Source organism: Myxocyprinus asiaticus, chromosome 19, assembly GCF_019703515.2.
Source record: "Myxocyprinus asiaticus isolate MX2 ecotype Aquarium Trade chromosome 19, UBuf_Myxa_2, whole genome shotgun sequence".
Lineage (NCBI taxonomy): Eukaryota > Metazoa > Chordata > Actinopteri > Cypriniformes > Catostomidae > Myxocyprinus > Myxocyprinus asiaticus.
Window position 1 is genome coordinate 20,539,135 of NC_059362.1, and position 27,453 is coordinate 20,566,587.

Genomic DNA, 27,453 nt, shown 5'->3' on the forward strand with positions numbered 1-27,453 from the left:
AGTTTTGACTTTAGTTTTGGTTTTCCGTCCATGTGTTTAAGAATGTTCAGTTATGTCACATGTAATCTCTGTTTTTCATAGCATGAGTGCAACGATAAGGCCAAATAAGTTCCAAATAATGTTTATATACGCTGGACGAAGCCAAGCTACAATTGTTTTATCTATGTCTTTAAGTTTGACTTCACAAAACAGACTGGTATGATTTCAGTTGAACTAAAATGTTCACATGACATTTTAAAAAGACAAACGGCCCTATTTTAAGAGCATTAGCACTAAGTGCAGCGCTATGCCATAAGTCATACATGCAAAGTCAATGGGCATGGCCAGGAAGTTTTGGTATTTTTGTGAAAGTATGCACTAAGTCTAGGTGCAAGTGAGTTTGGTGAATTTGCGTGTGCGGCACTAATGGGCTGGGTCAATTGCAATTTAATTCTGAGGTTTTTCTCCGGTAACGTCTGCATATATAGTCCATTCCCTGTAAAACACCAGCGATATAAACAAAGAGAGCACATTCATAAGAAGTTGGTAGTGTACAATAAATGGACTGTATGCACTGAATTAGAAAAATAGAAATAATGGTTCTTTTGTGCATTAATAGTTGAATGTCAGGCATAGTTCTATGGCAATGACGCTCCTTTTATGCACATGGAAAATTTGGTTCTCATCAGGATTTAAATTTATGCTCCATTAAATAATAGAGAATGTAAGTATCATAAATCTTTTTTATTCACTAACACACAAATAATGGCTAGTATTAACAGTGTATCGGAATGCACTTCATATCTACTGGTCTTTTTGATTTTGAAAAATGTAATACATTTATTGAAACACGAAAACATTAAACCAAAAATATTTCTAATTTCAAATTACACTTCAAACAAAACAAAAATATAATCAAAATAACGAAGTGGTCAAAAAAATCATACCAAACATTTTACTCTCTCCAACTTCTTCCATCTGACCCTTTTATAGTGACTTAAAAATCACTCTATGACAACAGGTGGAAAAATACCAATACAAATTATATCATAAATACAAACATAATAATATTAATTGAAAAATAAACCATGACCTAAAGATGGTTTAACACAAATATCATAAATATTTGTTTCATTAAAATGGCTACAACAGTTATCGTCATGTATATAATTTGGTGTTCCACTATATTTTCAGAGTTTGAAAACTGATTTTATTACCACCTGCTGGTGAAATCTCCAAACTGCAAATGCAGGAATTGAGTTTAGACTTTGCAGTGCAAACAGACCTGCTTTTGAAACAACTTTGCGCAATAACCTATTTTTCAGGAAAATAGCAAATGGCTCTTTGCGCCACTTCATTTACATACAATACACCCCCAGTTTGCGCACATACACCCACAGCTAGCACAAACACTTCCACCCATGCCCACTTGCACTTTGCCCTGGCAAGAAAATTGCTCTTAGCATAAGCGCTCTCACAAAAATTGGATAAGATGGTTGTAGCGCGTGGTGCTGTGCTTTGCGCACTCACAAAAATAGAGCCCAAATCAATAGAATTTTTAAATGCATGTAAATGTACTGACTGATGTACATGCTATGTTTCCTTGTTTTAAAAACAAGTGCATTGTTCCCTTAATCACATTCACTTTCCTTTTTGCTGAAAGTTGCACTATGTAAGATTTTTTTGGTTAAAAATTAACAAATTGCTGTTATTGTTTGAGTGCATAAACAATCAGTGTTCAAAACAATGTCCTTACCCCGATTCACTATGTTAAACATATGATAATGATATGTATTTTGAGCTGTCGGGTAGGATTTGGCACAAAATCGCTGGCTTATGATGTACATTCTTGCGTCATTACATCATGTCCTTAAACACAAGAAGTACCGGCTGTCTCGTGTTCCGACTGGAGAAACTACGTTCAGTTCAGGACAGCATCGCTGCAATCTGGATGGATGTTTATCTGTTATCCATTTGGCGAAGTAGTTTACCTGCTGTAATGCTTGGATATGTTGTCTGGTAGGGTTGTTGAAGCTTATATTGCTTGTCATGCTTGTATGAATCAAAGATTACTCGTGTGTTAACCGATCACGATGTATCTACGTTGTCAGTGGAAGTTACTATGACATGTTCACTAATATTTATGACTTTTGAAATTGACTTCTTGTAATTGTTATATTGCATATTTGAATATTATTTTCATGTTTAATAATGTATATTATATCCCCATCATCATTGAATCCTCATTTTATGCTTTTAGTTTACGGTGTTGTGTGTATCGCATAGACATAATATTGTAGTAGAACGGCTCACTTGCATTATCAACTTATACTAAGTTATACAATATAATATAAAAATAATATAATCTTCAATTGAACTTGTATCAGTCATATCACGAGTATCACCTCTTAAATTGACGTGTAGTACAATACAAACATAATAGAAGATAAAACACTTGAATAATAATTTTAAAATATACTGGTAATACTGGTATACACTTTTCTCTATGTAAAATTGAGTGTAGTGTCAGAAAAGCTCTATAAGTGTAAAATTAATGTTTTTTTATCTTCATCAAAGCAAGTAATGTTTCCGTTTTAAATGTTTAATTGTATAACATAATATCAACATGAAAATAGCATGTTATGACTCAGGCTCTGAATATCTCCCAGTCATGGTCACACACAGGCAATGTCCAAGTAAGCTGAAATCATGAGATTCATCCGCCGGAAGAGCAGTGCCAAAACACGATTCACATAATGTGTTTTTATGCAAATTGCTTGCAATTTTAACTTTCAACCACAGATGTCACTGGAGAGCACAAAGTTACATAGTGCAGCTTTAATGACAGGCAGTGTTTTTAAAGGCTCGCAGGGTGGGAAAAGAAGTACAACATTAATAACATTGCAGTTCTCCCATTTAATCACATCTCATTAATGTTCAAACTCAACAATACAGGACCAGATTTGGACTGAGCACACTGAGTCTCCTTCGACCACTCTACCTCATTACAACAGGGACAGAGAGGAGAAGTCTTTCCACATGAACAATAAACCCAGTGAAGGGGTAAGGAGGGGAAATCAGCCGTGTGCACTTATTGGTAGGGTGTATGAAAATAGCATGCTGGTCAGTTCAGGCCCTTTCAGAGGGGGATAGCTCTATGTCAGAAAGGACAAACTGGCTATTTTTAAGTTAAGGTCTTGGGGTGATGCAGACATGGTGTTGGTTGTTTATCTAGAATAATTTGCCACGATTTGTAGGAAGAAGAACAAATATCTCGAAAAAAATGAGGAAAGATTTTGATTAGGGCTGTCATTGTAAACTGTTAATTTACTGTGGAACTGTTGGTGCGTTTTTTTTTTGTTTTGTTTTTTGTTTTTTTGTTATTAATTATAAAAATCATGCCCCCGACCGCTTCATAAATTTTATATGGGCACAGTAAAAAGGTCCACAGTCAGCACAGCCCAACTGCTACAATAGGCAACAAATATTAACAAATATATTTAAAAATTGCATTTGTAATGTCTATTCGTTGAAGGGTTTCCAACTTTTTGCCACAAGAAAACAAGACGCTTAAGGATTTGGTGGGCCTTAAGTGTTTCTCCCCCTAAATACGGGATAATAGACAATAGTCTTCATTTTGGCCAAAATACAGGACGTTCCAGCAAATTCAGTGCTTTTCTCTGCCACAATAATGTAATGTCTTTGAATTATCTTGGGACCATTACTATTTGTCAGAGGTGGGTAGTAACACGGTAGTAACTTTTTGGAAAATATTTTTACTTTTAGAGTAGGTTTAAAAGTGGGTACTTTTACTCTAACTCAAGTAAAGTAAGAGTAAAAAGGCGTTCCTGTTGTTACATTACTGGCTTTCATTTGCATTCATGCTTAATTTATTGAGAGATTATTGAATGGGACTTTTATGACAGCGGAGATTCACACAGCTGCATGCGCTGTCACAGATTATCACTCAAGCCGAGTCCATCACTACTGTAGCATCAAGCTCTTCAAACTAAGTTAAACACTTTCTTTGCTCCACACAGTGAAAAAAAAGAATAGTTTCATCACGCAGTGCCTTCATTTAACACCAAGACAAGTGGATATTTCAATATTAAAATTAAATCTCCAACTAAAGTCAGCATGTTGAGGTAAATTGTGGCTCTAATGATAACGCAGGATTTTCTGTGTCATGGTGATGGTCATTTTCAGGGTGATTCTATAAATATGGGTTCTTATGACATCAGTTTTTAAGTCAAAATTTTTAAATCAGTGCAGCAATATATCAGTGTGCTTTGTCCCGCACCCCGCATGTCATGAGCAATATTTACACATTTACCCCGTGCCCTCGCGGGGGTACTGGAAACTATCCCAGCTACTTCAGGCTGATTAGTGCAGGGAAACATCCTTAACATGTGGAATATACTGTATAAATACATATAAACATCCAAGTTACAGACAGCATTTCTGCACGTACACAGTGAGGTGCACGCGTGATATGTGAGGGCGCAAGGCGATTGGATGGCGGATGGATTCACATTCTTCTATGCATATCGCCCCCTGGGAGAAGAATGTCTAGCAAAAAAAATGATCTGATCTGTTTCTCACCCACACCCATCATATCACTTCTGAAAATATAGATTTAACGTCCTGGTTACTTTCGTAACCTCCGTTCCCTGATGAAGGGAACGAGACATTTTGTCGATGTAGTGACACTAGGGGTCGCCCTTGGGAGCCCCAAACACCTCTGATCTTTGAGAAAAGGCCAATGGGAATTGGCGAGTGGAATTTGCATGCCACTCCCCCGGACATACGAGTATAAAAGGAGCTGGCTTGCAACCACTCATTCAGGTTTTGTGCTGAGAAGCTGAGACAAGGAACTCTACCCAAGGAAGACGCGGTTTCCCAACAGGGAAACTATTTTGCGGAAGATACATCACACGGGGTTACCTACAGGCAACCAGCGCATGTGGAGCACCTACCCCAGTACAGAGCCTAGTTAGCACACATACTGGGCTGGCAGCGAGTTTCTCCAAAAACCTGCCTGCCACAGGGCTAAGGAGGAAGGTCATCCAGAGTCCACAACTTTTTGAACACGACTAGGAGTCAAAGCACACGTCTTCACCTCGGGGAGGGGAAAGGCGCTATGCTCGTACCTGACAACACAAGTTTCGAGACCGGCTCAACCCGGAGATTGTAAAACCTCGCAAAGGTGTTGGGTGTTGCCCAGCCCGCTGCTCTGCAGATGTCTGCTAAAGAGGCACCATTAGTCAGGGCCCAGGAGGCCGCCACACTCCTAGCAGAGTGGGCTCACAGCCCCAAGGGGGGCGGCACGTCCTAGGCGTGATATGCCATAGCGATGGTGTCAATGACCCAGTGGGCGATCCTCTGTTTGGAGACAGTGCTCCCTTTCCGCTGTCCACCAAAGCAGACAAAGAGATGCTCGGAGCTTCTAAGGCTCTGTGTGCGATCCAAATAGATGCGTAAAGCACGCACTGGACACAGCAACGCCAAGGCTGGGTATGCCTCCTTCTGGGGCAGTCTTCAAAGAGAGTGCCTTTAGCTCAACTGACTCCTGGGGCTCGAATGGAGCTCCCTGTAGGCCCCGAAGGACCACAGAGAAGTCCCATGAGGGAATGAGGTGATCTGGGGGATTCAACATCCTAGCGCCTCTTAGGAACCTGATGATCAAGTCGTGCTTCCCCAAATACTTACCATCTACTGCATCGTGATCTGCCGATATAGCAGCTACATACACCTTCAAGGTGGAGGGGGACAGCCGCCCCTCCAGCCTCTCCTGCAGGAAGGAAAGCACCGATCCGACTTCGCATCTCTGGGGGTCTTCATGTCGGGAAGAATACCACTTAGCGAACAGACGCCACTTCAAGGCATACAGGCGTCTCACAGAGGGAGCCCTGGCCTGAGTGATCGTGTCTACCACTGCAGGTGGTTGGCCAGCTAGGTCTTCCACGTCCTGTCCAAGGGCCAGACATGGAGGTCTAGTCGCGGGTGCCAGATGGTGCCCCGTCCCTGAGAAAGAAGGTCCTTTCTCAGGGGAATTCGCCAGGGAGGGGCCGTCACGAGGAGCGTGAGGTCCAAGAACCAAGCCTGGGTGGGCCAGTAGGATGCTACTAGGATGACCTGCTCCTTGTCCTCCATGACCTTGCACAACATCTGTGCAAGTAGGCTCACTGGGGGTAACGCATACTTGCACAACCCCAGGGGCCAGCTGTGTGCCAGTGCATCTGTGCAGAGGGGAGCCTCGGTCAGAGAGTACCAGAGCGGGCAGTGGGAGGATTCCCGGGAAGCGAACAGGTCTACCTGCGCTTGACCGAATTGACTCCAAATCAGCTGAACCACCTGGGGGTGGAGTCTCCACTCTCCCCTGAGCGTGACCTGCCACGACAGCGCAGTCCGCTGTGCTGTTGAGGTTGCCCGGGATGTGAGTGGCTCGCAACGACTTGAGCTGCTGCTGACTCCAGAGGAAGAGATGGCGGGTGAGTTGCGACATTTGACGAGAGTGCACGCCGCCTTGGTGGTTGATGTACACTACCGTCGCCATGTTGTCCATCCGGACCAACACGTGCTTGCCCTGGATCAATGGCCAAAGGAATGTACCAAAAAGGAACGGTGCCCGGCTGTCATGATAACGGCCGTGGACACCAAATGTGTAACCCAGGAAGTGAGGAAACTGCTCTTTTGTTGAAAATGTGGGTACAATCGAAATCAACAGAAAAGGTAAATAATGATTTTACACCCGGCCCTCCACCAGGGGATGGAGTGGTCTGCTTACCAGCTCCTGTGCAGCAGGTTCCTGGCTCCCTTCTCAGGGGCGCTTTGAAACCTTCCTTGGGTTCTTGGCGGCCGGCCGTGAGATGGGTGGCGTCTGCTTTCTGCGGGTGGCTCCACGCCGGGGCCGGCCTACTGGGGCGGGCTGTGGCAGAGCTGGTGTCGCCCTTGGCGATGAGCAGACAGGGTGTGGGACCTTGAGTCACCGGGGCAGGATGTGTTGTATGGCCTCCGTCTGCTTTTTGACCGCCGAGAATGGCTGGGTGAAATCCTCTACGGTGTCACTGAATAGGCCAACCTGGGAGATGGGGACGTCAAGGAATCGTACCTTGTCAGCCTCACTTGACTCGACCAGGTTGAGCCAAAGGTGGCGCTCCTGGACCACCAGGGTGGACATCGCCTGCTCGAGAGACCGTGCCGTGACCTTCGTCGCCCGGAGGGCAAGATCGGTCGCTGAGTGCAGCTCCTGCATCAATCCCGGGTCAGGACTACCCCCGTGCAGTTCTTTGAGTGCCTTGGCTTGGTGCACTTGCAGGAGAGCCATGGCATGCAGGGTGGAGGCGGCCTGTCCAGCAGCACTGTAGGCCTTAACCGCCAGTGACGACGTAAGTCTACAGGCCCTGGATGGGAGCCTTGGGTGGCCCCGCCAGGTGGCGGCAATTAGTGGGCACAAGTGCACCGCAACCTCCTGATCCACCTGGGGAATCGCAGAGTATCCCCTGGCCGTCCCACCGTCGAGGGTAGTGAGAGCGGAGGAGCCCGCGAACCGGGTCCGGGCTGTAAAAGGTGCCTGCCATGATCGTATGAGCTCATCATGCACCTCCGGGAAGAAAGGTACCAGGGTGGGGCGCGGCCGTGAGCGGCGCTCTGGGCCCAGGAACCAATCATCGAGCCACGAGGGTTCAAGGGGGAGCGGAGGATTCCACTCCAGCCCAACGCAAGCATGGTGCCAGCTCCGAGTCAGCCTGCGACTGGGCTACAGCACCCGAGGGTGGGAACCCAGTCGAGTCCTCTGCGTCAGACTGGATGAGACCACTCTCCGATGCTGCTATCGACAACTCATCCTCTTTGCAAGCTCCGAATGAGATCGCAAACCCACCCTGAGATGAGCCTGCGGTCTCATCCCAGAACTCGACCAGGGCACACGAGCATGCTGGGGAATGGGAGGTCCGAGGGGGGTTTCCCGGTGGAGAAGCTCCCATTGAGGTCCCCAAATCGCACCCAGTACTAACCGTCTCTGCTTCATACCCGTAGGTGGAAGGACCGAGGCGGCGAGCCGCTGGGGTGGCTTTCCCTCTGACAAAAGAAAGCCGCGACCACAACGTTGCCATGGTCATGTTCTCACAATGAGAACACGAACCATCTACAAAAGCCATCCGCATGGAACGCACCCAAACACGTGAGACAGCGATCGTGGCCATCAGAAGCGGAGAGATAGTGACCGCAACCAGGAATAATACACAAACGAAAGGCATCTTGAAAAAGATGCTTCGTAAGTGCCACACTTTTAGTAGGAAAATATACTCTTTGTGAGGAAAGAATATACTCTTTTAGCTGCTGAAGTGCCCAGGGGCGTTCTCTGCATAACGCCAATGCAAGTGGGGGAGAAACCGCTGTAATGCACCGTAAATCCAAAAGCTTCACTGGATATTAGAGGTGAATGGATTGGCGGAGGAATTCAGCTCACTGAAACACAACCACTCGGCTCCAAAGAGAAAATCTGAATGAGTGGTTGCAAGCCAGCTCCTTATATACCCGTATGTCCTGGGGAGTGGCATGCAAATTCCACTCGCCAATTCCCATTGGCCTTTTCTCAAAGATCAGAGGTGTTTGGGGCTCCCAAGGGCGACCCCTATTGTCACTACACCGACACGTCGAGTGAGTGACAGATAGGGAACTATTGGAGTTGTATGGATTCCTTTTATGATTCCTTTATGTGCTTTTTGGAGCATCAAAATTTTGGCACCCATTCAATTACATTTTACAGACCTACAGAGCTGAAATATTCTTTTAAAAAAATCATAATTTTTGTTCTGCAGAAGAAAGGAAGTCATACACATCTGGGATGGCAGGAGGGTTTTTATTTTCATTTTTGGGTGAACTATACCTTTAAAGTGATAGCTCAGCCATAATTTAATATTCTGTCATCATTTCCCTACCCTCATTTTGTTCCAAACCCATGTAACCTTTTGTATTCTGTGGAACACAAAATATGTTAGACAGAATGTTAGGGACTGACAGTCTCAGTCACCATTCACTTTCAAAATATGGAGAAAAAAAAAAAACATTCACTGAAAGTAAATTGTGACTCAGGCAAACATTCTGAGAATGATAACAGAATTCCCATTAATAATAATAATAATTCTGTAATACATGTTCAATGTGTATTATGTAATGGAATATAGGGGAGTTAATATCCATTATATCATTTGTGAAAGTAACAAGTTACACACTACTTGAATACTCTTTTAATTGGATATTTTCCTACTATTACTCAAGTAATTATTTATGTTAGTACTCTTCTACTTGAGTATTTTTTTTTAAATAATTGTACTTTTACTTGAGTACAGTTTGTGGCTACTCTACCCACCTCTGCTATTTGGGGGATTTTGTCAGCAAATACTGATATACTGTATGTTTAATTCTATTAGTTAATCAGCATATCGTATGATTAATCTGATTAAAATATTTAAATGTTTGACAGCCTTAATTTTGATACACAACGGCAAGAAATAGAGACAGGGAAAGAGCTATAAAATCTGAAAAGAAAAAAAGGGATGAAAATAAGTACCATATGACAGACAGAGGGAAGACAATGAGAAAAACAAAGGATGGTTCAGGCCATCTGTCTCTCCTAGGGCAAAAAGTCGCAACACTGCACACGACCCCTGAGGCTTCTTCCAAATATAGCCCTTCTACAGGGGAAAAACATTGCTAGGTAGCCTGCTCTGAGTGGCCACAAGGCAAAGCCCCAGAAGAGTCTCAGTTTGGCCATTACAGCCACATAGAATCCTCTCACATGTAAGCTACAATCAAACATATGTTTGCCCAAATGCACCACATCTGGCAAAGGACTACTAAACGAGCTATGCAAGACTGCCTGTACAGACGTAATTACGGAATGCAGCAGTGGAAAAAAAACCCACAGAATGTAGGGGTCGTTCACACCAAATAGGCTTTGTCACCATCTTCACTATTTTTTTTTTATTTTTTTTTTATCTAAACATGCTTTAGATGGACGTCTTTGACCACTGTGCTGCTGTATGAGCACAGTGTTTTCAAGATGGTGTGTCAAGTTAAAATAACTTGCATTCTATTAAATTCATAGCGCTGCATCTAGTTCTATCAGAAAGACTCGCAGACTTAAGTAAAGTTGGCATGGCATTTATTTGATGAATAATAGGAAACAGGAATGTAATGTCTCTTTTGGCATACTGTAAGCCCTGTCTGGCAGTCCGATTAAAAAAAATTGCTACTCGAACCGTCAGATCCTGCCGGAGATAGGAGGCAGGGGCGAGGAGCCTACCCCCATGCAGGACGGGACTCAACTGGTGGCGGTGGCGAGGAGGAGGTTGCCGTGTTGGCACACTGAAACAGCAATGTGATAGATTGTAAGCAGGCTTATAAAGCAATGGCTGATACATGATTGGTTTAGGAGCTACCTAGACAATGGTGTAATGATGTACAGTTGCGAGTCTTCCCGCTAGAACTACGCTACGCTTACATTTCTGGCCCCTAAAGACCAAATTATACTTCGGTCAGACACGAAAGTCAGGCTCCTGCATACAGGACACATGAAATTTCGTCATCAGCTGAGTGCTCGAGCACTGAGCGTGCAGGATTTGCATGCGCCTGGAACTATTTGCACTAATAAGTGGGTCCACCAGGTGGAAACACTCACAGTTGAGCCATTGCTTTCAGGAAGCAGCGCTAGAAGTAATCGGCGCTAAACATCAGGAGACGAAGGTGGAAACAACAACATTGGATGTGCACGTCAAGAGTGCGTGTGTGAGGAGGTCAGGAGATGCCTACATTTGTATAACTCGAGTCTGAAGGACTATAAAGACATCTTTATGGGTCTAAACTCCTGAAGATCCATCCATTCATCCATCTTCTAAAGCCACTTGTCCTGTACTGTATAGGGTCATGGGTAGCCTACCCCAGCTGTCTCGGGCCAAAGGCACTCCTGAAGATAATTAGTCCAGTATCTCATACCAGTCATAGAGCACATGCACTTACCGTCACAGTTAATTATCTATACTTTGAAAGGCTTGCTTTTGACAGTACGCAGACCCGAAGCGTTCACGTCAAAACCGAAGTATACTTTGGGCTTAAGGGAGAAAGTCACAAAGAACGAATTGCATCTGCTGATAGCGTTGTTTATTTGCACACACTTTCTGCATTGTTTTAGCACCCAATTCATTAAATACTTTACATTTATTTACCCCAAGTCTGATAGAGTGCTCAGAACATCTAACACTGAATTTTCAGTATGTGACAGAGCATAAACACACATGCCTCATTCCTGTTGAGGGCCTTTGATTGCTAATGGTGTTACCCTTTGGACTTCTGCTGGCTAGATCTCAATTTACACTGGTGTCAATGCAGAGGTGCTAAATATGTTTGCTAGGTTAGTTATCCTCTCCTGGTAACTATCATATGCTTACAGAAAGATCTGGAAAGATTTCAAATATTTTTACTGTTGCCATGGAGCCCATATTCATCCTTGTTTTCCCTCTTTATTTGCTATTATTTGAAATTTGTGGCCCTCTGGGTAAGCCACACTCAATGAGATCATGGTGATAGCTTAAAGAAATTAAAACACCTCAGAGAGAGGAAACATACTGTTTGAAAGTACAGTCACATGGAATGAAGCTTAAGGGATGAGATACATTATACCACTAATTTCAAATAGTTCCTCTCAGGCAAAAAAAAAAAAAAAAAAAAAAATCTTCTACTTTATAAATATCAGTGAAACCTAAATTCTAATCACAGCCTATTTTCAAACAGAGGATCGAACAACCAATTTTGCATATTTTTACTTCTGTGAAAAAATATTCTATTTATATAATAATGTATATTTATACATGAATATATACTTCAGCCTTTATATTTTAGGAAGGGGATCCCTCGCAAAGAAATCATAATTTTGGGTGGGTCCTTGTCATCAAAAAGTTTGAAAACCCCTGCTTTAGAAAACCATCTATTTATTGATTCTTTAAAGAACTGATACACTGATCTGAAGAACTTATAATATAACATCAATAAATTACAACAAAAAAACATACTATTGATAAAAAGAGAGTTCTTTGATGAACATAAGTTGCATGCTGCAAATAATTATTAAAGAACCTTTATTTTTAAGAATGTATAGGGTGAACCGTGTCACTTATTGCCAATACAGCTGGTTTAAAACCCCTGATGCCGGTTCTCTGTACATCAGGTACAACAACAGCACTCCATCATCGGTTAATGGACATGAGCTATTCATGAAGCAATCTTGAAGACACACCTGGTATGTGACATTTAACAAATGGTCCTTTAGAACAACAGATCTCATATTTACCAAACAACAAGTTCAAGCCACGTGGCAGGCTATTAATAATCTGATTGTGATGTTAATATTTATCAGTGCATCACAAGGGTCAGGAGCAGCATAGATTAACATTTTGATAAGGGCAAATAGTCCTTGATTTACAGAGTAATCACTGTAGGTGATTTGAATGTCTGATATATGTTTAAATTAAGTTTGTGGTTCTGTGGTGGTGTTCAGCAGCTCATATTTTCTACACAGGCACAACTTAGGCACATCTTTGCCAAAGGATTGTGTGTGTGCCATGATGCATAACCGTATTAACTATTTAAAGAAAGGTGTCTGATAGACTGGTTGGTTGAGCTTGCTATTACACTCAAGTCAATGATCTTGTCACTGAAACAGGAAGTCCAAACCATTATAACAATTACATTTGCATTTATGCTTTTAGTAGATTTGTAGACACTTTCATAACATATACTTTGTTACTGGCAATTACTAAAGGTAGCTTACGATGCAAGGCTAGACCTCAACATGTGCTACAGCTGCCAAACATGCAACCCTATCATTCGATGCAGGTAGGACATGCCATTAGTGGTGGTATAAATTGCAGGCTTCTTTTAGCATTACCTGTCCATTGGAGGGTGAGCCCTGTTACGTTAAATTCATCTTAAGATTGACTACATGGTAGCTGGTTTCTCAGTTTCTTGCTGGTCTAAGCTAGTCATTACAGCTAGTTCGATCCAACATTGTCTTCAGAAAACTTGTAATATTTGTACGAGACAGAGAAATCATAAAATATTGTTCGAAAAGGTATGACTTTTATTCCTATAGAGAACAAACAATTAAAATAATTTAAAATCGATACAATACAGGCATCACATTTTAGCTAGCCTCCTATCCAGCACTTTATTTTAAGAAAGAAAGCATCTGTGAACAAATTTGATTACATATTCCACTTGTATAAAGTTTCCTTCGCCAAACCAAACCAAACCTGCAAATGCGTCCTATCATTTGCCAGTGATGACGAAGGTCTTTATTAAGTTCAACATGTGTACAGCTTGTATGGCACTGCAGGTTAAGATTTTACCACCAAAAGAGTATCAAAAGACTTAGTAACCTACACGAAAACACATCAGAAAAGTACTATAGGTTTGTATAGGTAGCATGCATAAATATAATTGTACATGCTTTTTACATGCACATACATTTTATATTGCACCATACTGCATACCTGTATACTGTATTGCACTATACTGTACTATGCTGTACCATGGCTTTGATAAACATTATGTGAATAAGTCTTTGTCGAAGAAGAAGAAGATGCTTTGTCTATGACACTATGCTCTGTGCATCTGGTTGAAAAAAATATGAAGTAGCTTAAATGTAGCAAGCTACTTTTGGTGTGTAGCTTGTAGTATAACTTGCTACTTTCTCTAAGCTTTCAGCTTAGCTTAACACATTTTTCTGTTGAGTAGCTGGTAGCTTAGCTTGCTTACTACACAAAAGTTATTTCCCTATTAAATTCATTGCTAGGTTTAGGTTTGGGTTAGGGCTTAAACTTAGGAAATATCTTTATATCAATGTTAGTTGGTCAGTTTATTTTTCTCTTTGAGAGTAAAAGTTGTAAATTTTATGTGCCAAAGATTTCTTATGATTTTGTCATCTTGTACTATTATTAAGTCATGAGCCCGTATTTCTTTGATCTGGTCATTAGCTGGTCCAAACTGGTAGACCAACTTAGACCAGCAACATAACAACTACCATCTGGTCATAACAGCTTAAGATGGTCAAGCTGGTTTTTGGACCAGCTAACATGTTCCACAACACAGCTACTAGCATAGAGTGGGTTTTCTAGCATTAGACCCCTGTCTAAACCCTGTCTCACCCTGTCTATTCATCTGATTGGCTTTCCATCTGTGAGAGAATGATACCAATGTGATACACTGCTCTAATGCCACTTTCTGTTGCCCTGCACACACCCACTGACAACAGCCTCAGCTGGGCACAGGTGCTCTGCCACAGTTTGACAGCAGCTGACATCAGGTCTCTATGGGAAATTTCAAGTGTGTGTCTTAAAGGAGATTCTATGCAGGCCAGGATTACTGTCAAAGGATAAGTTGTTCAGTTTAGCAAAGGCACAAGCCAAAAAAACTAAATTGCCACCAGTTAAAAAAAGGTTGAGGGAATTTATGTATCCATCCAAGTTGCTAATTTTATTTATTCGAGAAAAAAACATAATATTGCAAAAACAATGTGTGAATAAAGCAGCATTTCCATTCCATGTGTGTAAAAGAACAAAATTTTCACTCGAGAAATTGTAGCCACTGTGACTCTTTTATTAATAAAATACTTGCAGTTTAGAGCACACAGACAAAACACTGTAAAGAACTTTGTCTCATGTCTAGGAGTGACTGCGTGTCACACAGTTCTGGGAGCCCTATGTGTGTGCATTTCTCCTTTCTTAAGACCCCGATATAGGCCTACTTCATATGAAATCGGAGAACGAACAGGTGTGACATAAATTAGAACAAAATCTGACCAAAAAGAAGGTGTTTTTGCATTTGTTTCAGTGGTTTATAACTGGGCTAACTTTTAAGAAAACATCTTACCAGCTGCTAAACACCTTCATACTGCCATTGGTCCACATCAATGTGTGACCTGGAGCTCCACCAAACTTGAAGCTGGCAGCTAATTCCCGTTCACGGAATTTAGTCACTTAAGATCAGTCAACATGAACACACGCACCACAGCGTGCAGTTATTAGCAAGCTGTTACAAATTTACCTACAACTTTACGATTGTTCACATAGAGACATTTTCCAAGAACATGTCATGCATTTTTTTTGTTAAATTAGTCTACAAAAGGAATCAAATCTACTCAAATACTCTTAAGTACCCATTCACTCTTTTGTTTTATATGCTGCTTCACTCATGTGCTTTCGCAATGAAAGTCACACATCTGCTCATAGTAAGGTATGCCTATCATCATTCTTTTGTCTGTATTCTTCCCATTAACTCTCTTTTATATACCAATTTTTGCAGCTGTAACAGTGTCATCATAAATTACAATAACAGAGTGTAATTGGTGCATGTTATGGCTGCGTATAGCGTTAGCACATTAGCATCATGAATTCAGAATGTAAACAAGACAAATTGTGCATTTTCTACTGCATATATTACTTTAAATAATCTTCAAGTGGTTAAAAAAGCATCTTTTACTGATAGTGTGAATTCTAATGTCACATTAGTTAAGGTTTTACTGAGCGTCCTCATATTTAAATATACTTCTAAACACCTCCCACAGCGGTGTGGTAGGTGTCTGAATGTTCTCAAACAGTATACCGTTGCTCAGCTGTTTTGAACTTCTTTTTACACCTGAACGAAGAACGAAGAAGAACTTCTCTGGAAGTATATCGGGGCCTTTATGTCTTTGCTGTGCGGATCTATAATATATTATCTATATATAGTCTATAATATAATAAAGTTCAAGTTTGTATTTGACTTATGTGCTCTGCAAACTCTATGTATTGTAGGCTTTGGATTTTCTAGACACTGTTATTTCAGGGTCATCAGAGCAATATTTCAGATGCGATGATTGATCTTCTGGTTTGTCCAGTTATGAATGAGTCATGATTATCATCTTGCATTCCTAATAAATTCAGTAGGAATTTATTCTGTAAATGTGTTTCCGACATAGTTTATGCGCATTTCTTGTTTTCAAATAAAAAACTGTATCCACCTCAAGCGAGCATATAGGTGTTTATGCACATTTTGGAAATTTTATCCGCATCTTGGCATTTCCATCCAGCAGTTAAAAAAAATAAAAATAAATACATGGATGGAAACCCAGCTTGTGAGAGTAAATGGCAATGCCCATCAATCAGAAATCCACAGATATACAAGGAATGCTCTACGGCTCACTCCTTTACCACCAGTACACAGCACATTCGAACATGAAGTGACAGCTTGTCACTCTCATTATACTGCCTTGTGCTATTGTGCTCACACAGGGTGTGCTCACATAAACATGCTCAGTTAAACAGCATTGTAATGGTCTTTTCATTTTGTGTAGAAATTCAAAGTCATCGAATGATAATTATGAAGGGGGGATTTAAAAGAAATTTAAATATAACTATATGCACTACTTGGAAGATCTAATAAAATATTTTTCTTCATCTGTGTAAATTTTCTACTTAAAACCATGAAATCGCTAGATGAGGGCAGTTTTCTTTCCTGGGTTGATGTATTTCTTATTGAAACATGAAGTTGGGAGTGGACATATCGAAGGGCTCATCCATTTTTTTTTTTAATAGCCAGTAGATTTTTAGTTACGTCACAGCCATGAACCATAATTTGCTACTTGTTGGTCAGCTGCAGGTAGTAATAGGGAGAGGTACATTTTCATTCTAGAGAGCAGTCGATTGGACAAAAATCTGTGTATAGTGCAATGTAAGTCATCAATAAATTTGGTCTTTTTTTGTATGGAAGATTGTATAATTTAAATATGTATATATGCTAGAGGTAAACTGGGATGAAACGGGTTAATTTTTTCAATGTTTGGAAGTACGATAGCATATAGATGGCTTCAAAGCTCATAGACATGGACAAAATTAATATATGTTTCATGATTTCATGCTATCAGCACTCAAGATGAGGTTGTGAGAGTGTTCTTACCTCTGGTGGTCTCATCTTCAATGGGCTGCTTGAAGACAGTGATATCCTTGAAAGTGCAGAGGAACAGGACCACCTTATCATTCTCATTCCTGATGGGGGCCACCTGCATGTAGAGCCACACAGGGGTTCCTGACAGAACCAGAGGAACACAATGAAATAGGGGAGAGAGGCCGGGGCGAAAGGTATGTGAAAAGAAGTTAATTGAGGGTTTAAAAAAGAGGAATGAGGATAAGGTGGATAAAAGACACAGAGGAAAATGACAGGAATAGAGAGGGAAAGAGAAAGTGACAGAGAGGTTAAAGTCAAGTGAACAAAGGAGGGAAAGGAGAGCAGCAAATAAATCATGATGAGATTATGGTGGAGAGCAGAGAGGATGCAATTGTGCTCTCATGTCAGATCAGTTTAAATCCAAGTGAACAAGTGCAAGTGGCATTTCAGGAGTGCTGATATTTAGTATAACAGCACTGGTACACTTCATTATTTGTATCACACTGCTTGTTTGTGGTTGTGGCATTCCAAATAGTGGTGGGGATTTTGATTCATCTTTCATTTTGATTTCGTTCACTGATTTGGTTAGTGACCATTTCTACAGACTACATCTTTACGCCAGTTGGCAACAAACAAGCTAAGTTTATGTTATGAATGAGTCATTCAATCATTGACTCCACTAATTTGTTAAACAACACTGAGTTGTTCACAACCAAAACAATAGAAGTGAATGAGAATGATTTGTTCACTTAAAAGAATCATTCAAAAGCAACAATTCCTTTACGAACGAACACTAGTTCAAAATTATTATTATTCTGGCTTCTTTTGGAACTCTTTTTGATGGCGGAGAAGAAATGCACAAACCAACTGGCTAATTTTTGTCTGAAACATATGTTATTCAATATTATTTACTTGTTTATTGAATTGATTCATAAAAGTAATATCATACTTGAAATTGTACTGTTGGTCTGAATACCTGCGGTGATCACCTACGGCCGAATCATAGTCATGCCATACAGAACAACACTCTTGTGATATTGCTTAAAACACACTGGTTGAACTGGGTATGGAGAAAAGTGAACTTTCTCCTACACTAGTATTTTCATTGTTTTTCGAATTCAGTTTCTTAGAGTACAACTGCATCCATGCACTCTCACTCTTCCTCCATATGCAGCAGGCATGGCTAAGAACCTGGATTGCTGGGAATACTCACTGTTCTTCTTATAGAGCAGCACTTCAAAGCAATTGGATTCATAGTTATCAAAGGTCTGTCTGACTTTATCTATTGTCTTCTTGTCTGTCAGCTCGCCGTACATGAAACTGCCAGGGGGACAGAGAGACAAAAAAAAAAAAGATTGTGAGAGGGGGAGAAGTAGGTGGGAAATGGAGAAACAGGTGATGAAAATGAGTGAGACAAACAAAGAGAGCAAAAAAAGGAGAATTAGGTGAGCACACACACATGTATGGCATATACATCCACCCAGAAAACTCTAGCTTGTCTTTCACTGTCAGTTAATTCAGTGAGTGTGTGTTTGCTGGGGGATGTGCCTGTTGACACACGCTGTCGGTTACAGCAGACGGACGCTCTATTTAACTTCAACAGAAAGTGGAGGCTGGGCAAACAGTAGAATTAGAGCCAAACTTCCGACATGTTCTACTTTAAATGTTATTTAAAAGGAAGGCAACAGGATACAAGAGAATTACTGTATATTAAAACACTTAAAGAAATTTCAAACAATAGTAGCAAGGAGAAAGCATTCTGGGGGATATAGTGATTAAAGTCACTTGAAATGTTGAACTTCTTTAGTTATAGAATGGCTAAATATAAAATCCATACAAAAATATACAAAAATGTACAGTATATTAGTGGTTAATCAATATGGGTTTTTTAATGGCCAATGCCAATGGAAATATTTAGAGAGCAGAATGACCCAATTGCAATATATTTCCAGTATATACAGTATATACTGTATATGTGTGTGTGTGTGTGTGTGTGTGTGTGTGTGTGTGTGTGTGTGTGTGTGTGTGTGTGTGTGTGGGCAGGTTTAAGTGGTTTACGAGGACTTTTTTTTAGGATACAAACTAGTAATTACAAGGGTATTATGCTATAAATGTGGTTTATGAGGACATTTCTAGTGTCCCCATAATTAAAATCGCTTAAAACACATACTAAATGATGTTTTGTTGAAAATGTAAAAATGCAGAAAGTTTTTTGCGAGGGTTAGGTTTAGGGGTAGGGTTAGGGTTAGGGGATAGAATCTATAGTTTGTACAATATAAAATCATTATGTCTATGGAGAGTCCTCATAATGATAGCTGCACCAACATGTGTGTGTATGTGTGTGTGTGTGTGTGTGTATATATATATATATATATATATATATAATTTTACCCATATACCAACTTCCGTGGTTAAATCAATATCTTCATAAGCGATATAAAAGGTGTGGGTGAGAAACAGATCAATATTAAAGTCCTTTTTTACTATAAAGCTCCACTTTCTCTGTCACTTTAAGTTTGAAATATCTATGTGTTTCTCACCCAAAGTGATGGCATCGATTCAGAAGACATATATTAAAACACTGAAGTATTATGGATTATTTTTAATGCTGCCTTTATGTGATTTTTGGAGCTTCAAAGGTCTAGTCACCATTCACTTGCATTGTGAGGACCTACAGAGATCTTTTTCTAAAAATCTTTGTTTGTGTTCTGCAGAAGAAAGAAAGTCATGCAAATCTGGGATGACATGAAGGTGAGCAAATGATGAGAGAATTTTCATTTTTGGGTGAACTATCTCTTTAATGATAAACAAATGAGATGTACAGAAAATTGTTGAAATTAAATGGACATGTTACACAATATTTACTCAAAATTTACTTACAATTATTGGCAAAAGTTCATTACACATTGACAAAGCTATAGATTTTGAAATTGACACAAAAGAGAGTTAACACCTCTGGTAATCAGCCAAACATGCTCGGTTATTGATGCTGATAATCTTAAAATGGCAAAATATTGACCAACTAATTGGTCTGGCTTATAAAACATGTATCACTGTGCATCAAAATATTTCTCATCTAAATGATGCATTTTTTCATCTAAATGATTTGTGTTGTGATTGTTGTTTCATAAAAAGTGAAATACCTTCAGGTCAGTTCCTTCCTTCCTTCAACTAGTTTATTGGATAATTTTCTTATTTAGAAGTGTATTTCAATTAAATATGCATCAGAATGTTACATAAGCCTTGTCTTCCTGCACTCGTACCTCATGCTGTGAGAAACTCTCAGGTTTGCAGCAAATTTAGCTACTTAAAAGTGAAGCATAAGTAGTCTTCGAAAAGAAGGTGAATCTGAAATGCTCCCTTTCTCATAATAATCAGATCTGTTGGACCTATTTTGCTGAAAAGCTTATTTTTCCAGCAGAAGGGATATTTTAGGCTTAGGACAGTTTGCAACAGCTCAGCGAGAAGATGAGGTAAAATTACATGCACATCCCTTTCTCTATCATTGACTTCAACTCTTTTTCTGTTTCCCTGTCTCACTCACCCCTCTCTTACTTTTCTCCTTTTATGTATTTCTTTCAATAGATCACTCTCTCTATTGGCATCTTTTGTTCTTCAAACCCTCGAGAGGACACAGGAGGAAAATTCTCTACCTGTGGGTTCTGGAATGTGTTAGGAAATTATTACAATCAGGATTGGGCAATGTTGCACCCCCTTCAGCACTGTACTGAGTCTAAAAGTTTCCTCTTAAAGGTTTTAATTGTTTTGAATCTACTTATCACTTCAGGTTAACCCAAACCCATTAACCCAAAAATACAGAGGTAATTCTGGTTCATAATGGTTTCTGTGATCTTCAGTCCTTATTGATATCTGACAAAGGCTTGTGCCAATTCTACCTCCAAAATTCCCCCAGAATCCTGAGTCACTCTGGAGTCATATCACAGTCTGTTAGCAAATGCATATCACAGTACGTAGGCAGAGACAAATCACTGTAGTTGGTAGTTTCTATTTCTGCTCTGAGCGTATTTAGCGGCAACAATGTGACCAGTGATGGCTCTGGGGAGACGGTAGAATGGGAAATGCACTCTCTGAGTGGCTAGCAAGAGATAAATAACGCAGACAGATTCTACTATACCTTAACACAACTGCATTGATGTGAGAAAGCTGCATTTAGAAGTATTTCTAACTTAAGCAGAGTGCAGAAGTGACATGTCTGTCTCTGGAACTTCACCAATCATAAGAGAAACATCCAAGTCACTAATCTTATTAGTGGAACTAGGATTAGATGGTCAGTGATAGTGGTCAGAACTCACTTGAAAAAACAAAACAATAATTGAGATCAAATTCCTTCTATATCATATACTGCACTGCACCAGTTTGATACTGTAGATTCAGCTATCTGAGCATATTTCCTTCTGCTGAAATAACCACCTAATACCAGCATGAATTTCCATGATAGTTCCAGGCTAGTTTGTTGATAGTCTAGCTGGTGGAACATATGCTGGTCCTTTTTTCAACTGGGCCTTTGGAAAAGTTTGGCAGGACATCCTTTTGCTTCCAAAAATAATTCTATCAATACAACTTTTGTACACAATTTAGTTTAGTTATGATAAACACTAATGCTTTTGGCATCCTGCACATACTTGGATCTTGAAAAGTTTCAAATGTCTAAACATCACTTCACATGTGATCAAGTCTGTTCTTGATTAGATTAATAGCAGGTTTAAAACAGACAAATAAGAGAAGCACTCACCTGCAGGTGCTGCTCTTCTGCATGACCTCTGCCCTGTGGTAACCAGAGAGCTTGCAGAATCCGTCATTACTGTAAACTATAGGCCACTCCACGATCTGTGCATTCCCTAACAAGAAACTTGTCTCTACAAACAGACATAAGAGAAAGTATTAGGACACAGTAAATGCACACAAATAAGCTATTAGGGTTCACAATATGCATATTAAGTTTTCAAATTATTGTGTTAATATAATGTTGGATTTTGGTCAGAGATGTAAGATGTTAATATGCAATTGTTACCTTAAAGGAATATTCCGGGTTCAATTCAAGTTGAGCTCAATCAACAGGAGTGTCTATTTGCACCCGAGTGTAAATAGCATATGCCACGGGGCAGCTATCTGCACCCCAATAGTCTGGTGGAACCACAGAAATATATGACAAACTAAAAAATAGATGTCACTGCAGTGGTGTGGGGTGTAAAGCCAGTGTGTGATTGTGTACTGTTGTCCTAGTGACCACGGTTCAAATCTGTCCCACTCTTTTTCACATCCGATTTCCTGTTTTCACTCTTAATATTTCCTTTAATACTACTTAGATAATATATAAAAATTAACATAAATGTTGATTTCATCACAATGATTTGGTCTCAGTGAATGTCGGGGAGTGCAGAGAAGTGTTTGATCCGAAGGCGGGGTTTGTCGATCGCACTTGTTCCCGCGGCTCGGGATCACTTGTGTGTAGATTGCATCACTGTATGACTAATACTGTAGTAACCATGTTTTTTTTTTTGTTTTTTTTTTGGCAAAAGCCATAGTTTTAATGCAGTTAACCATGGTGTTAGTACAGTAATGTGGTGGTAATATAGTAACCATGGTTACTTTTGTGGTTACTGTAAATTTACAAAAAATACCATGGTGAAACCAAGGTTACTGTAGTAAAAGCAAGGTTAGTTTTTCTAAGGTAAGGTTAAGGTTAGGTTTAGGGGTAGAGGTTAATGTAGTGTTTCTGTGGGACTCTAAATAAACAATAAACACACTGCAGTGATGCCCATACTGTATGTTAGTATTTAAATATGGGTGCAAATAGTATCTGACACTATTTGCACCAGGGTGCAATTAGTATCTACCATTATTTGCACAAGGGTTGGGGTGCAAATATTATCTGTCACTATTTGCACTGGGTTGTAAACAGCATTATACCATTATTTGCACAAGGGTGCAAATAGCATCTGCCTAATATAAATTACCAAAACAATTCATCTTGACTTGCCCGTCCTTTTCCTTAAAAAAAGCAAAAATCTTACAAAGGAAGTGAATGGGGCCAATCTGTAAACATTAAAATACTCACTATTTCAAAAGTATAGTCACAAGACGTAAACAATATGCATGTTAACATTATTTTATTGTGATAAAATTGTAAAGTTGTAGCCAATTTTACAACAAACCCTAAAATGACTGTAAAAAATTGACAGCTCAAATAATAAATGAGTTTTAACAGAATAAGTAATGTAAGTGCTTTTATAAAATTATAAGCTTCACATTTCTGCCTTTTAACCCTCAAAAAATTGGCCCCATTCTCTTCCATTGTGAGTGTCACACTGTAACTTCTTTTAACTTCTGTAACTTTTTTTTAAAGACAAGACGAAATAATTGTTTATGGTAATCAGTATTATGCCACAAATTATGTCAATGGAGCTTAAAGAGATAGCTCACCCAAGAATATAAATTATCTCATCATTTACCCTTTTGCCATCGCAGATGTGTATGATTTTCTTTCTTCTGCTGAACACAAACAAAGATTTTTAGAAGAATATTTCAACTCTGTAGGTCCTCACAATGCAAGTTAATAGGTACCAAAATGTTGAAGCTCCAAAGTGCATATAAAGACAGCATAAAAGTAACCAATATGACTCAGTGGTCAAAGTGGTTAACTCTATGTTTTCAGAAGTGATGTGGTAGGTATGGGTGAGAAACAGATCAATATTTATGTACTTTTTACTATAAATTCTCCTACCAGCCCAGTAGGTGGCATATACATAAAAATGCAAATTGCCAAAAACAAAAGAAGAATGTGAAAGTGAAAGTTAAAGTGGAGATTTAGAGTAAAAAATGAATTAAATATTGATCTGTTGCTCACCCACACCTATCATATCGCTTCTGAAGATATGGATTTAACCACTTGATTACTTTTATGCTGCTTTTATGTGATTTTTGGAGTTTCAAACTTTTGGTACCCATTCATTTGCATTGTATGGACCAACAGAGCTGAAATATTCTGCTAAAAATCTTAATTTGTGTTCTGCAGAAGAAAGAAAGTCATACACATCTGGGATGGCATGAGGATGAGTAAATGATGAGAGAATTTTCATTTTTGGGTGAACTATCCCTTTAACTTGTTTTGCAGTGTTAATGTACTGAACATTCCTAAGGATTTATTGCTACTTGATTAGGACATTATGAGTAACCTTATGTATTTAGGTTGATTCAGTCATAATAAATAATATTTTTTTACTGGCATAAAACCATTTTATTTAGATGTTACCACATGAAGCGCATTTATTTTAGGTTTCCTGACAAAAAAACAAAAACAAACAAAAAAAATGTACAGCATGGTTTGCCATCTGGTTTTCACTGCAACTTAGATCAACTAAGTTTATGAAGTGATTAGAATTAAAAACACTTTGCCTGGTTTAACAGACCTTTAATAAGCAATATATGTAGAGGTTTTCCTAAAAGCCAAAGTCTCTGTAAAATCTTATGCTGTGTTTTGCCCTGATTTGATTTTAGAATTGCACACAATTTCAGAAAAAATACACACACATTCTAAGCATCATCAAATCATTTTTATTTGCATTCAAACGGAGAATATTTAGAAGAGATGGGCCACTTCTATTAAAATGAATGGGAGAAATAGGAATGCCTAACGGTCAAAGGATGTAGAAAAGGTGGTCCCGCCTTACAGGTAAAAGAGCCAATCACCTTTTAGATACAGACATCGCCTGTCAATCAACTGGAAAACTAGCATGCACATTAGCTGTACAAGCCGGGAAAACAGATTTTTTTTTTTTTTTTGTAATCTGAAGTAAAGAAGCATTATGTATGATACCAGTGTTGTCAGATTTTACTGCTGATTTGAAATATATTCTTTGATCGTAATCTTGACCAACTGTCTTAGAGATTTCTGTCCTTCCCCATTCAAGTAAATTGGGGCTGCACTTTCATGACTGGAAATAGCTTCCAGGGAGTGTTCCAAAGATGGCTGCCAGTGGGCTAACTTGCTAGAAAGATTTTGGTTCAACTCTGATACTACATGATGTGGGGGTTTACTTGCTTGTTTTGATTATTGGAGGGTTTCCTCCCAACCCCCAAGTGAAATGCAGTCTTAACATCAATATATCTGAAATGTGGAGTTTAAGGACCACTGTTCCTGTGAGACTATGGCACTGGAGAGGCTAAGTCACCCTCTCTAGTCTTCATTAGTGTTTTCAATAAGGCCATCTGATTCAGACTCCCCAAACAGACAAAAATAGCCAGGCAAAGAGAACACTACAGCACAGAAAGCAAATCAGGGAACAATTTGTAACAGAAATGTCTGTGAGAGTAAGAATATAAATCCTTACACACATACAAACACCCACAAATAGAATCATCTTTGCACACACACACACACACACACACACACACACACACACACACACTGCAGTGAGGCTTTCATAATGCCTGAGAACTGTGTGAGAGAGTGAGAGAGATGGCATTTGGCAAAGCCATTAAAAAGGTGGCTGCTTCTCTTATCCATTGAACAGTCTCCATTCACTCCCCTCCTCCTCTTTCAGTTTGCCTCTGCAGGAGTAGCTGAAAGGAGAAGCGGAGGGGATAAAGTGAAGTGCTGTCCCCTTGAGGAAGGAGAGTGGAGACTCATTACAGTGGTCTCCACACCATGGCCCCTGCCCTATGGATCAAGGGCCAACTGCAAGGAAGTTCTCCCTGAGGATGCAAGCGACCCAGATCCTGTTTGCAGATCAGGGCTCAGTGATATGATAATCGTTTAATGTTCTGTCACTGATGATACTGTATATTGCTTCCTCAGACAAGACAGCACATTCAAAGCAATAAAGCTTTTGCCAAGAAATCAAGCATTAATAACTAATATGTAATAGGAATTCAGACAAGTGCTGCAGGCCCATTGAGTATGGTCTCTTCCATAGCACGATGGCAATACAGTATTAAGTCTATGCAAGGAGTGGGATCACTTAGGGCAGTAAGCACTGCTATTAGGAGCACATTAAGATAAAGCAATGCAAAACCATCTCCTTTTGTGTTCCACTTAGTAAAGAAAGTCATCCGAGTTTACTGGTAAATATCCCTTTAATGCTCGTGCTTATACCTGTGTCTCTCTTGAATTAGCCTTTCTTCAAGGAGCAGCTCGTGTCAGCTGATGCAGATTTTAAATAACCCCGGTGGTTGTAACACGCACATTGATCACATTTTCAGGTCCATGTGAAGCCTAAGGAAGTCAGTCAGCGCTTTATGTGTATGATGGGATGCTGCTGAAACCTTAAGAGGCATATTGACAGCGATGAAAGACTTGGCGGCTTGCATGCCAGCTCCACATGGGAGGCCGACAGACAGCTGCTAGGCTGCTCTCCACAATTCCACAGCAGTGGTAACTGGAAAATATATCTCACACGCACAGTCGCATACTCACATATGGACACACATTTACAAATACACATACTCCTTTACTAACCCACACCAAGGTTATTTTCATAAACTAAAACTGAAATGAAAATGACAATTATTGATTAATAAACATTTTCGTAAACTGAAATAAAATAAATATTTCAAAATAAATGAAAAACTAAAACTAAATTAACAGCAATTTTAAAAACTAACTGAAATAAAATACAAATTCTCAAAAATAAACTATCGTTTTCGTAATCAACGAGCTCTCATCACATCGCGGAAATATCTGACCTGTGTGTGTGCTTGAGATGTTTATCTTCAGAGCTGCAGAGTCAGACACTATTGGGCTGTATAGGTGAACACCTGCAGGTGGTGTGGTGGCATGTAATGCACATGAGGTTAGCTGATACTGAAAGACTGATATATGAAGACATCTCAGACCTGAATTAAGGCTGGTAGGAAATCATTATTTAAAAACAAGTTTAAACACATTTTTTCATGATCTTCTATAGATGAAGTTACTGTTTACAAACAAACGCTCCACCCAGCCACTTCCGGGTACTTTTGGTAGCCCAGAAAAGAACTGCTGTCTATGGACGCTTCGCTCAAATTGCGCTGAAACTGCCCAAAAAGTCCTGTTTGTGGGGTTGAAAAAACACCCTGTTTTCCACAGATTATTGGAGATTAGGGCTTCTTCAAATTTCCACCAGATTGTTGCATCAGGAAAAACACAGGATTTTACATAAATTATGATATTTCACGGGTCACCTTCATTGTTAATGCATCTGCTCTATTAGACACAGTTGACCCACAGTAGCTGTTGGTTGATATTAACTTTTTATCAAAATGTGAGGATGTGTATTCATCAACCTGTTACATGTCCGACATAATCATACAATCTCATTGAACCAAGTTTAAACTGGTTTTGCTGATAATTCAGAAAAAAAATAAAAATAACTATTTCTTCACTGTACACCATAGATATTCCTTTATAATAACTTTTATTAACATTAACAGACATTATTACATTCTATAAAGCTCGAAAGTACCCATAAGTGCGGTATCCTGCGGTGTGACGTC

General features: G+C 39.7%; 1 protein-coding gene across 1 annotated transcript in view; it reads right to left on the reverse strand.

Moving 5' to 3' along the window:
- The window catches only part of LOC127409783 (potassium voltage-gated channel subfamily H member 5-like), a 154,516-nt gene that overhangs the window by 114,233 nt on the left and 12,830 nt on the right, over nucleotides 1-27,453 (reverse strand). The window contains exons 2-4 of the mRNA XM_051644603.1: nucleotides 21,713-21,836; nucleotides 18,173-18,279; nucleotides 16,972-17,100 (exon numbers count right to left, since the gene is read on the reverse strand). Coding sequence (XP_051500563.1) covers nucleotides 16,972-17,100; nucleotides 18,173-18,279; nucleotides 21,713-21,836 — 360 coding nt within the window. The remainder of the gene's footprint in view (nucleotides 1-16,971; nucleotides 17,101-18,172; nucleotides 18,280-21,712; nucleotides 21,837-27,453) is intronic.